The sequence below is a fragment of the Tinamus guttatus genome, unplaced genomic scaffold (genome assembly GCF_059628265.1).
Source record: "Tinamus guttatus ecotype Peru unplaced genomic scaffold, ASM5962826v1 Tinamus_guttatus_pri_ptg001602l, whole genome shotgun sequence".
NCBI classification, from domain to species: domain Eukaryota; kingdom Metazoa; phylum Chordata; class Aves; order Tinamiformes; family Tinamidae; genus Tinamus; species Tinamus guttatus.
In genome coordinates, this window is record NW_028290136.1 from 5,787,089 (window position 1) to 5,799,475 (window position 12,387).

The 12,387-nt window shown below is 44.1% G+C and overlaps 2 protein-coding genes across 4 annotated transcripts in view; one reads left to right on the plus strand and one right to left on the minus strand.

Moving 5' to 3' along the window:
• Positions 1 to 303, plus strand: part of HLCS (holocarboxylase synthetase) — a 112,441-nt gene extending 112,138 nt beyond the window's left edge. For both annotated transcript variants that reach the window (XM_088539338.1, XM_088539339.1), the window contains one exon: positions 131 to 303. In XM_088539338.1, coding sequence (XP_088395464.1) covers positions 131 to 299 — 169 coding nt within the window. In that variant the 3' untranslated portion in view covers positions 300 to 303. The remainder of the gene's footprint in view (positions 1 to 130) is intronic.
• A 6,633-nt stretch (positions 304 to 6,936) lies between these two features.
• The window catches only part of SIM2 (SIM bHLH transcription factor 2), a 49,241-nt gene continuing 43,790 nt past the window's right edge, over positions 6,937 to 12,387 (minus strand). Inside the window, exons 11-12 of one of the 2 annotated variants that reach the window (XM_088539341.1) lie at positions 12,005 to 12,011; positions 6,937 to 7,648 (exon numbers count right to left, since the gene is read on the minus strand). In XM_088539341.1, coding sequence (XP_088395467.1) covers positions 6,937 to 7,648; positions 12,005 to 12,011 — 719 coding nt within the window. Of the gene's footprint in view, positions 7,665 to 12,004; positions 12,012 to 12,387 lie in introns of both variants that reach the window. The other variant, XM_010220431.2, reaches the window with a different exon arrangement.

Genomic DNA, 12,387 nt, shown 5'->3' on the forward strand with positions numbered 1-12,387 from the left:
ACAGAAATAAAGTAAAACAGGAAATAAAACATGCTCTTGAAAAAAAAAGCAGTAAAATGAGAAAGAAAAGTAAGAATTCAAGGCAGTCCCCTGTGCTATTTTTGACAGCTTGCGCTGTTCTTCTTTGCAGCGGGAAGCAAGTCCGCCTGCGCGGCGAGGAGGGCCCGCTGGCCTGGATCGTGGGCATCGACGACTGCGGATTCCTGCAGGTGCACGAGGAAGGCAAAGGCATCGAGTCCGTGCACCCCGACGGCAACTCCTTCGACATGCTGAGAAACCTCATAGTCCCAAAGCACTAGGAGTCCTCGCGCTGGCGGCGCTTGGCAGCAGGCAGCCCGCGGGCCTCGAGGCAGGCAGGGTGGCTGGGGGCTTCGCAGGGCTTCCTTCTTCTGATTGCTGATGTCTCTGTTCTTTGGCACGGGTAGCATCGAGGCTTTAAGAAAAAGTAATTACCTCGTTACTGAAGACCTTTATTCTTCCGTAGCAATTGAAAAATATCTATTTTGCTGTTCTCTGTAAGCAGCTGTTCTTTAATAGGAATCTGATTGTAGAGGACTACTTTGCAATGAACTTCCTGTTCATTTACATACTATATTTAGAGAAACGGAAGTAGCTGCTCATTTTCAAAATGTGTCTGTGCATTATTTTTATTGTGCTTTCGCGCAGTGCAAATCTCTATCCTTTTCCAATATTTTTCTTAAGTAAATTCTGTTTTATGGATTGCCTGTGGTGGAGCTGGAAAGAGCTCATCATGTATTTCTGAATGACAGAGCTTAACATTCTTTGTATTCAGATTCAAGTCTTAAGAAATAAAGCCCTTCAGAGCCTGGTTAATTTGGTTCTTCTCCACGTGGGCCTGTTTAACCAAACATCCCACGTGCTCATCCCGTGATCCGCGATCGTCCCACGGTTTGATCCGGCGCCCGTCGGGGCTGCCGTGCCTCTCTGGGGAGTTTCCAGGCAGCCCCTCGGAACTGGGGATTCTTGCAGAAAGGTCTTCGTGCTGTGCACTTCTTAGCCTGGTGCAGGTGAGTAGATCATCTCGCGTCTCTTTGGAGTCGTGGTCTTCCCAGAGGCTTTTGCCTAGTTGGGAGGTGGGTTGCTCTGTGTGTCTGTGCCCTGCTGCTACGAGCTCCCCAGGAGCCTGCAGCACACAGGGCTGCACAGCAGCGTTTCATAGACATTTATGGCCGAGCATAAACAGCTGTTAATTGGCTTAGTTAAAATAATATGCAAGAATCACCATTGTTGCTTTTTTCCCACCAGATGCTTATGAAAAGGAAAATGTATTTTTGATTTCACAACTGCTGTGGGCTGTAAATTTTTGGCTGCTACTTTTATTTCAAATATTGATGCATGTTGCAATCAAGTGAAACTTGGGTCTGTGTTACTAAAGTTTAAATACAAAGAAGGCCCCAGTTTTGTATATCAGAAAAAGAAGAGGAGGGGAAATGTAGAAAAGAAATAAAGACACCCAAGGAAGATATGCTCAAGTCTCCAGGCACCTTCCATGTACAGTTTCACTTCTTTGCTACTTTTACTTACGAGTAGCTTACGAGCAGCCAGTGCTGCTGGTGGTCAGCTGTGGAAAGCCTCCTTCTGGTAGGGGTTTTCCCACCATGTAGTTTTAAGAAGCTTCAGATCGGTGTCGCAGTCTGCAGTGTGCAGCGGGAAGTCTCTGCCTGCTTTGGTGCAGCAGGATGTGCCTATAGGAGACACCTCGGCTTTGACTCCGCTTCCGGACAGCCCGAGGAGTGTCTGCTCCGGCGTCTTTAATGACGGGTCGCACGGCTTGGTCAGCTTGATTCGTGTTGCTGCCTTGAGACCTGCTCTCCCTGGATGGGTACAGTAGGAGGATGACAGGGAGGGAATGGTAAACCACACTCCTGTGTGAGCAGGAGGGAGCACCTGCGCAGCTTCACTCTCAGCTCTGCACACTGAGCTGAACCCTGGTTTTCGCTCCAGATGTGCCAAAGAACTTGACAAAGAAAAATCCTGTGTTATATGGCACATCTGGATAAGGTCATTCTGCTAACGTCAAGAAAGACAGCGAATCTTCTTATCTGACTTATGCTCACCTTAAGGTATAAGGGGAAGATGGCCAGCAATCTTTTTGTGCCCAACTTGGCACACCCAGAGAGGCACAACATTTAGCTATGATAACTCATTTTTTGTTCTTTATGTAAGACAGACAAATGTGCAGAAAAGTCTCTGGACTGAAGTATGGACAATCACACAACTCTAGATCCAGAAGTGATGCACTGAAAATCTGCATTAAAATATCTAAATTAGTAAAACACCTCTCTCATCGCAGGGCAGTCATATCTTCAGCTGTCGTCTTGATGAAGGGCTTTCAAAAATCATCTCCCATGGTGCCTGTATTTCTGTGACTTCAGTTTTCACATGTTGTGAAAATATCTTAGTGGTTTTTTTTATTGATAGGAGGACTCCTATGGACCAGGGAGGATGCGTTGCCTTGTGTTTATGTTCGGGAAAATTAAGCAGGTTGTGTCCAGACGGAACCAGTGCAGTTTCCCAAGACTTGAAGAAGTTCATTGGAATATACTTTAGAGGTCAAGCAGCGCATCTCACAACTATTAAAATGTTTTATGAGACTTCAGAGCATTTTTAAATATATACCTAAGGGCTATTTCAAGGGCTATTATCTGTAAATAGTATTTTGCATTTAAAACCATTTAATACAGCTTTTATCTCTTTGCTCATTCTAACTGAGCTGCAAGACTTTGGCAGTCCTGAAAAGCGCCCTCTCTGCACCCCCCCTGGAATATATGAGGGCTGTGTAAAGCAGTCCGAAATGCGGCTGGATACCTGCCCTGGAAGCGGCTCCTGCGAGAGCCAGAGCAGAGCTGCTCCCTGGGCAGCCGGTGGGGCTTCTGCCTGCAGAGCCCGTGCGGCCTCGCTCGGGCACCAGAGACATCGGATCTAGGGCGAGGTGGGAGCGGAGGAGAAACGAGGTGGGAGCGGAGGAGAAACGCGGCGGCGCCGGGCAGAGGTGCCGCCCGCGTCGCGCTTGGGCGTCTCGAGCCCCCCGAGATGCTCCTCTCAAAGGTACTGCGGCCGGAATGGAACGAGTGCCATCCTCGTGCTTGGTGGTACGCAAGCCGACAAGCGTGTTTGTGCAAATTAAATAAATTTTCAAAAATACAACATCTGCTATTCCGACTGAAGCGCTGGTTTATATTTAGAAAGGAATCAAACTCTTTATTCCTTTGGCTACAGGATTTTATTAATATTTTAACAGTTTTGTTTTACATAATAAATAAGCAAAAATGCTTTACATTTTTTGGGAATACATATATAATTCTGAGCATTAATAGGTTGTTGGTTTTGCGTGCTTTTCACCTACATTTGCCAAATAGCTCATACCTGCATCATATAAAAAAAGCAAAATCTAATGTTCAGGAAAAAAAATGGAATAGTAGGGTTTCTGTGTTTTTCTGAAGTATAATTGAAAGGTTGAAAAAATATTTGTGTCATGTTTTGTGGTTTTTTGAGAGAAATGCCATATTCTGGCAGGTATCCCATTCGTAAAAATAGCATTTCAATCTTACCTCAGTGATATATTCTCAGAATTTGGACCTATTGTCCACTGTGCTTAAATTCATTAAATTGCTTAAATAACTTTCTTGAAACTACAGGGCTGCTGTGATCCAGGGAGAAGTCTGTTACCTATTTACACTGCAGAGTTCCTGTTAACAAGACAGAAACTTCGAGACATAATTCAGAACTAATGTTTCCAACTTCTTAGAAAAATGTTCCTTCTTTTTTTTTCCTTTCTCTCTCCATATCTCCTACTTCCTATGCCTAAACTCCCTCGAGATTTAAAATGCTATCAAGTCACTTGAAAAAGATACCTATGGCTCAAATAAGTACAGTAGAGAGAAATGAGGTTACTTTTCATAGGGTTTTCCGATTCACACTCTATTTACGTGACATTTTTTTTCTGGTTATTATAGACATGGGCACTGTCCATGGCAGCACAGCCTGCTGCATCCTGTGTGTACTGGGAACATCTGCAGCTTATCGGACTGAAAGTCTGTGCCTGAACTCTTGCTTTTCTCTCATTATAATTTACTCACATTCCAGATGTGAATATGCAAGCGGTGTTTCTATTTTGGAATGGCAGGAAAAATGCTTCACACACTTTTTTAATCACAGATCTTTTCCGAAGCCTACTCGGTGTTATCACATGTGAATGCATAACCGATTCATTATTTCCTAACAGGGAAAATTCATGTATCTGAGTATCACATGCTGTACAACATGTGCGGGAGAACAACGCAACACCTCCTTGGCTCGTGCTCATTTAATAAAGCCTGAAAGTGTGAGTAACAAGGTAGACACCGGAAAATACTTTGTGGTGTTTTACTGAAAATTATCAATGGCATTTTTTAACTGAAGCCAAATTTGTGTGTTCCTGAAAACATGTTTTTATAATGAGACGCACTTACAAGAACAGAAAAATACACGAGACGACTGACTTTGTGTGCAGCAAAGCCACTAATGAGGTATAAAGAAAAGTGCAGTGTGAAGGAGCTGTGCATCGGGTTTCTTTTTAATGATGCACACAATGTCCGCTAGGCCTTTATAGGGCATGTTTTTAATTTAACAAAATCAGCATTCGAGGCTTAGCATAACTGTGTCTTTTGGAAGTCAGTCAGGTCTGGTTGCTGGTGGCAGTGGCTGGGAAGGCTGTTAAGCAAAGGGCCTGTCAGACACCTTTGAGTCTCATCGTTCCGATTTCTAGTCAGAGCGATAATAAAATTCACTCCTAACATTTCTTCAGCTCTGCTACTTTCTCTAGCTTTAGAAACACTGTAGAGTGCAATTATGCTGAATATGTTGGCTTGGATTTGCTTTTTTATCCTAAAAAAAATGTTACTTGGTAATGGATGAGTAGGTATTTTTGTTAATATTTATCCTGAACGATACCTTTGTTGCTTTTTTTAGCAAACCAAGTCAGACAACTGTGAACTTCCAAGTGTATTCTATCGATTGTACTTCAGAGAAGTCTCCTCTGTTAGCCTTTTAATTGGAAGCAATAAAAATAGTGAAAACGGTTTTCAAATATATGTTTTTAAAGCATTCGTTTTACTCATAACAATAAATATTCATACATGCAAGGAGGTAATTGCGTTTTATTGCTGCATATAGAGACAGAGAATGTGTAATTAAAAAAATGTGTGTATTTTATTACGTCTGTTAAAGTGTTTTTATCTGTCAAGGTGCAATCCATGAAGAAGTATATTTCCATATTGCACAAGCCAGGTAAGCGTTTTATTGAGAGAGAGTCTCCTGCTACAGAGAGCCGGGTAAGAGAAATAAAATGTTTGTAAAATGTAAACTAGGCTGGCGCTGGGCTAAGAGGTGGAGCTGGACGCAGCCGGGCCGGGCCTGCAGCCGCCCTCCCATAAAACCTCCTGTGGGCCGACGCCGCAGCCGCTGCCGCTTGGCGCGTCATCCCGGGAGCCGCTGGCCGTCTTGGCGAGAGCTCGCGGGGCAGGTGGGGGCTGAAACAGCGCGGGCCGACTGCTGCCAGTGAAACACGCGTCGATCCGGACGTGTCCTCGTCCCCGGATTTGTAAACTTCACAAGTTAAAAAAAGGAGGGGGAAAAATCTATTCCTAATACGCTGGGGAAAAAAAATAAAATAAATGCATGCTGTATACATTTTGCTTGCTACAGTTTATTGGTGCAAATTGAGCTGTGTGCACTGTTCGGTCCATGTACTCCAACTCTGCCTTCCTTCAGTCTGTTCTCTGTTTCCTTCAATCTAAGCAACCTGTTTTCCTGTTCTGTTTTTTTGGGGTTGTGCAATGACTTTTCATATGCAGACTGTCTGCACACTTTATTTGCGAAGTGCGTGAATCAGTCAAATATTCATCTTACCTTTGTGCTGACAAAAAGATCTATGCTTAAGGAAGTCCAGTGTGTTAAAGCTGAACTCTTCAGACTTCAGGACACTACCAGTAAGTTTAAAATAAAGCGTAAATGTTCTTTATAGCCTGGGCTGTAAAGAATACATTTCGGGTGTTATTATCAAGATAGATAGATACATTTTTGACTAGCTGGTTCGAAAAACAACTGCATGCACAGTCTTCTCCTAGAACAGGCGCAGACACACACTTTTTAGAAGTTTCTTATTTCATCATTTTTATGGGGAATAGTCTTCAGTTGCTGTGATACAATTTTCACCAATTTGCCATTTCAAGACCTGTAACCTCTTAATATGTATTTTTATATGCATTAAGCTACCATGGTAACGTTTCTTGTCGAGATGAACGGTTATGGCAGCACTCTCTGAACACTGAAATCTATGTTAAATAAATCAAATTTAGAGTTAAAACAACTTCTGGATAATTAATAAATAAGCATTTCCCAAACCGAGTTTTGTTGAGTTAGTACAGCTGTATCATGGATACTAAAATCACCACTCCAAACAAAGTTCATTTGTCAGGATGTTTAGCACGTGGATGGAGAGTTTCACACAGTTTGCCAAAAAATACCTAAGCTAGAGTGTAGAGTGCATGGTCGTGATAAAAAAAAGAAAAAAAAAAAACTTGAATGTATTTTGTGAAGCAGGGCTTAAGGGAAAAGAAGTTCTCCATATAAATCTCTGCATATAACACCTATCGTTTAATTTTTTTTGCACACTATAAAATAACAAAAATAAGATCTGTTACATGTTTTCTCACTGGCACCAGAGCTTAATCTGTGACAACGAAGCACTGAAGCTACATGGATCTTTTTTCCTGACCTTCAAGGTACTGTTACACACGGCTTGCCAGGAGCACGCAAGTCTGTCCCTCCTTGACCTTCAGCTATGCTCAGTAAATGTAACCATGTTTTCTCACGCTTTTTGGAAATCACTGCAGTTTGGCTTCTTAATTAAAAGTGAATACTTCCCCATTATCGTCACCTTCCATTGGCTATTATTACAGAAGTTCCGATATAGTGGGGTAGTGCAGATTCCTTGTGGTTTTCTGGAGAAGAAGCTGATGAGGGGCTTTGGTTCTTGTAAATAAATGTATTTACTTCCTCGGAACTGTATCCATAGTTTTCTCCTACGTGTCCTGCGGCTGTACACGATGAGGTTTGAAATGTGCCGTGCTTGGCTAGGACGTGGTGGTAGTTCAGCAGCACGAAGGGGACTTGTCCAGAGGCTCTGACATCCACCACGCGATCGCTCTCGGAGCCGTGGTCGAGCTTCGCAGCCGGTCTCTCCTCGCTGTCCAGCTCATCTAGATTCGTGGCGTGGTGACTAATATGCCCATATTTGGGTTCCTTCATACAAATCCTTCTTGTCTGCTCATAGACTGAGGGCACGGGCAGCAGATGACTTAATTGTCCTATAGCTTTAGACTGGAAACATTCGGCTTTTGGCAGCAAGGAGCTGGCTATTGAGTTTGAAAAAGAACTTTCATTAATGCTCATTTTTTCTTGTAGGTCTCTGTTAAAAGCCAACTTGTTCTCTTCTTTAATGAGATGGTGAGATGGTTGAATCCTGCTTTCTATTTTGTTGGGCTTCATGACGCTGGAATCATAAATCTCTTCTTTGTATCTGCTGCCTGGCATGGGCGCTGTGCAGCTTGTGAAGTTGTCAGATAGAGCATCCTGGCTGTATCTTCTGTTTGATAGGGGCACTTGCAGGGAAGAGAAAACATGTTAATTACCGGAGACTGGCACTCGTATATTAGAGACTGACACTTTTTATGACTGAACTTTAATACCCATTTGGTTTGGGCCAGATCCAAGTCCCACTGAAGTCATCAGAGACATTCCCATTTGCCTCAGTGGCTTTGGATAAGTCCCTTTAAGGCAGTACTGAAAAGTCAAAAAACACACAGAAGGCCAGTTAGTGCTGAGCAATTCCAAAAAAAAAACATTTTCCTTATTACTACGTGAGATGCCTGCTTGTTTGTTTGACTGCGTAATTACAAATCACTGTCCCCATTAATAAGGTGAAATTAGGAAATAATTGAAGATTTAAGTATTTCGAAATGGGGTTTGCTCTCAAAAACACTGGGCTTCAGCGAGCTCGTTTGGAGCTCCACAAAAGATGTATCAAAGGAAAAGTAACATTGACTAAACATAACATTTATGGTCAAATAGGATTCATCTGTCCATATACCAGACTCTTGACCTTGTAAAAAAAGTGAGGAGAGTAAACAGGTACTGACTTGTGCCATATTGGTTTGTTTCTTTGAAAAACTAGCATCAGGTACTGAAAACATCAATTGAAAAAACAACAGAAAAACTTATTGAATACCTCCGCTTCCAAGGTAATAATATAATATAATATAAATTATGTAATATAATATATAATTATATAGAGTATAAAATTTACAACATATACATGCTGAAAATACTTCAGTTCAAATAGTGGAGTACTAAACAAGGTATGTGCTGAAATACAGAAGCCAGATTCTTAAATTTTGTGGTGAGTTTACACCTAGGATTTCTATTCTGACTTTTCTTCTAAAATATGTCGAGCAATTGGCTAATTCTCTCTAAAATTTCTGCATGGTAGCTAAATTCATTTAACGAGTTTTTTAATTTTTATCACTTTCTACCTGGCTCCCATAGCTTTTCCTTTTTGTACAATCCTATCCGCAAATGGTAAGAGAAAAAGCCACTGTTTTACTCCTATCATTCCTAGGTGAGTACTATTTTTTGCACTATCATCTTGTATGTACAGTGTAACCATTCTGTATTACTGGAGCTGGAAAGTACTTGGCATATTTGAAAGGTTTGCATTAAAGTTTAAATGAGACACTTACCAAATTTTGCAAATTAATACTAAGCTCCATTTTTTGCCATGCTCACTGAAAGTCCTGAACACCTAAGTGCCTTTTGAAAATGGGATTTTATGTTTTTCTAAAACTTTAATTCAACGTCTTAAAAGTTTTGGAGTTCCCCTGTAGTGGTTGCTGACATAACTGCACCCGCTAATAATTAAGTATTCCCTGTGCTACAGTAGACTGGCAAAGCCTTCATGTACCAGAGAAAGCAGAAATAGCTTAATTGTAGCCTTTTTATATGCCCAGCTTCATTAATTTCAGAGGGAGTCGCACCACATAATTAACACCAGAATTTAAACTGGAGTCTGGATCCAATTTCTCCTGGATCAACCCACCACCCTCTGCGAAACAACAACCTTTCAAGTTATTGGTTCTAATTTCTGCATATTCATTTTGTACCAAGAAGTACATGCAGTCCTAAGTGAACTGCATTCTCCACAGCTGTTGGAAAACAGACTTCTGAGCTCACAAATCAAAACGGGTTCAGCCACATGCTTGAGTATAACTTGGAAGTGTTACTACTATGATTATGCTACGATAGCGTAACCCCATAGCTGGCATCCTTACCATAAAGTAAGTACCCGTGCTGGGAGTTACCTGTGCAGTGTAACTGCAGCGATTTAACTCATCGGGAAAACTTGTGCCAGTGTTTTCCTAAGCTCCCTGCACTGAATGGAGCGATGGGCTTGTCCTCCCGCTGCAGCGTGGAGCCCGGTTTACCTGCTGGCTCTGGTCTAAGCTCGGAGCTGGAGTGCTTCCTTTTCCACTTTGAGAGCTAGCACTTGTAAGAAGCTGAAGCAGCACAGCAATCAAAGGGCCCGGTCTTGTTATCTTCATTTTTGTGAGCTCATGTTCTGCTGGGCTGGTGGCTGCCTTCTGAGTAGCAAAAAGTAATTTGTATACTTGATTTATAGGACATTATCCATTTTGTTCTATCCTTTTCTGTTTCGCAAACATGGTTTTGATCTCTTTCCTCGAGGAGGAAGGTAAGCAGCCCTGGCTAATTGTTTGCAGGCTTCCATCGGGGTTGTCAGCACATTCGTGGAGCTGGAGCAGAGGGCTTAGTCACGTGTTTTCAGTGCAGCAGAGCACGGTAGTTTTTGTCTGCTCGCACTCAGACCAGCTACAGGAGCTGGACTAAAACCTGCTTTTGTCTCCCTTTGTAGACAAGAGCCTAAGCAGGCCCTGGGAAAAACTCCTCCTGGTGAGTTTTTTCATGCGGGATTTAACAGACAGCTGAGCAGCCGCTCCAGGAGGGCACCATCCTGGGGCTGGTTCACCCCCTCAGGAGCAGGCAGGTGCGCAGGGATCCCGCAGCCACTGTGTGATCTCCGCCACCAAAGCGAGCTCGCAGTCACGGAAGTCGGTGCGTTAATCCGCGATGTTTTCCAGAGCAATTCGCCCGGGCTAAGGGAGGCAGCTGGACTGCACGTCTACAGCTGTGTATCTGCTATCACCCTGGAGCGGCAGTAGCTCTCTGAAAGGCCCTTCCTATGTCTTACTCCCTCTGGTCACAGCAGCCTCCAGCTGCAGCAGCCACCCTGGCCTGCCAGGCCCCGTGTTTCTGCTCCTGGCAGCCCGGGCGCAGGCCAGGCCGACCCAGGGAAGGCTGGAGACGGCAGCCGCGCTCACCGGGCCGCCGGCGCCGCGCTCAGGGCGCAGCCGCCCCAGCGACAGCCGTGAGCGGCCCTGGCAGCCCTCGCTCTGCCCGACACACGGTGCTGCGCAGAGGGAACCCCGGCCGGGCGCGCGAGGGCGAGGGCGCTGGCGCGGGGCGCTCCGTCTCCCGAGGGGCCGGCAGGCAGGGCTGGGCCTTGTCTCCACATCGCCCCACCTGTTTCAGTCCAAAGGAGGGAGCGATGGCTTAAACCAGCTCAAAGCAAAGGGAGACCAATACTTGGTGCTGATCTTCAACTGGAAGGTATGCAGTCCTTATCAGCAGAGAGTTTTGCATCTTGCTTATTAAAATGCTGTGCCCATTCTGTGTGATTCTCTGATTTTCAGAGCAGAGCTGAATCCCTACGCATGCCTGCTTTGCCTTGCAGTTTTTCTTGGGCGCTGTGATGTGCATTCATCACAGAGCAGTGTAATCCTGACAGCTCATACGTGTTCTGAGGAGGCAACAGGGCAGCACTTGCCTGTTCATACGTAGCGCATCGTGTTTCACTCTGCTTCCTAATCCATTTTTTGGGCAGGGCCTTCCAGGAAGAGGAGCAATTACTCATCATCAAGCTGAGCTTTTCAAGAGACCAGTGACCACAGCCCATGCATGAAAAATGCATCTTTTAGTCCAGGCCAGTATCTGTGCTGAGTCCTGGTCTGAATCCTAATTTCTCCATTATTCTCCCTCAAAATACAATAGTCAGAGAGAATGTTCTCTTGGACCTCTTTGGATTACATTTTCACTGAACTGTCATGTCTTGCTTCCAGTAGTCCTGGGCTCAGCCCATGAACTGGTTTGTGTGGGGGGAAGGCAGAGGGGAACTTTTTCACAGGTTTCCTTGGTACTCTTCAGGACTTCCTGAGCTATGGCGTGAACTGTAGGGCTGTGCTTCGTGCAGATAGGACAGAATTTCCTTGCTGAGTAGTAGGATGTTGCAGTATCTGCAGTAGTAATGCACCCCTTCAAGTGCATCCCTGACTGAGAAGATGGTTGCCTTCTCTGAAGAAAGTTTCTTTTCTGAGGACTAGGCCAGCTGGAAAGAAGTGGAAGAAGCTTCAAAACCAGATTCGAAGGCAGCAGCATCTGATTTGCAGGCAGCTTTATCTGCTACGTGCTTTTCCAGAGCTTTGATGGCTTGGCATGATAATCTTAAAATCTCTGATCTCTCCTAAAGAAAGTATTTTCCATAGTGAAAAATGTCTCTGGCCTATGGCTTTTTTGGCAGATGCCTCTATGGATGTGATGTGGAATAGCCCTAGCATCCAACCCGGTTGCCAGATGTCATATTTGGCATTGCCTTTGGATTGAAGATAATGATGCTAAGCAGATCCTCTCTGCTTTGAAGCTTGCTGGCTGTCAGTATTTCAGTGAATTACTGGAAAAAGCAGTAGTTGACAGTGTAAGGCAGATCAGATGCCCCTTTCCATTCAAAGCAGAGAGTCACTTGCAAAGGTCCAGATTTCTGCCCCAGCCTCAGCCAAAGTACAGCAGGGCTCATTTTTCCCTGGGGGAAACAAACTTTGGAGCTATTAGAGATAAATCCTCCGTACGCGGGAGAGGCTCTGTGTTTCCTCCCATGTCCATGCATTGCCTGTGTGAACTCCAGCAGTGATCTCTGATCAGGACTGAGTTTCCCTATTTTCCTTCTTGTCCTTCCTCAACAGCCCAATTGTAAGTGATCTTCAGAGATTTAATTGCACACAGTCATTTTTCATCAAATGCCCAGCACTTAAACATCCTTCAAAATATATCCCTGCTCAAAAAAGAGCCCATATATTCCAATTTAAGCAGAAGAAGCATAATCAGAGATAATTATTGCTGGCCAAAGCAGGGGATCCACTTTCTCAGTCAGTCTCATGTCATCTACCAGTTTGGAAGCAGAAAAGAAACCCTTGGCTGACT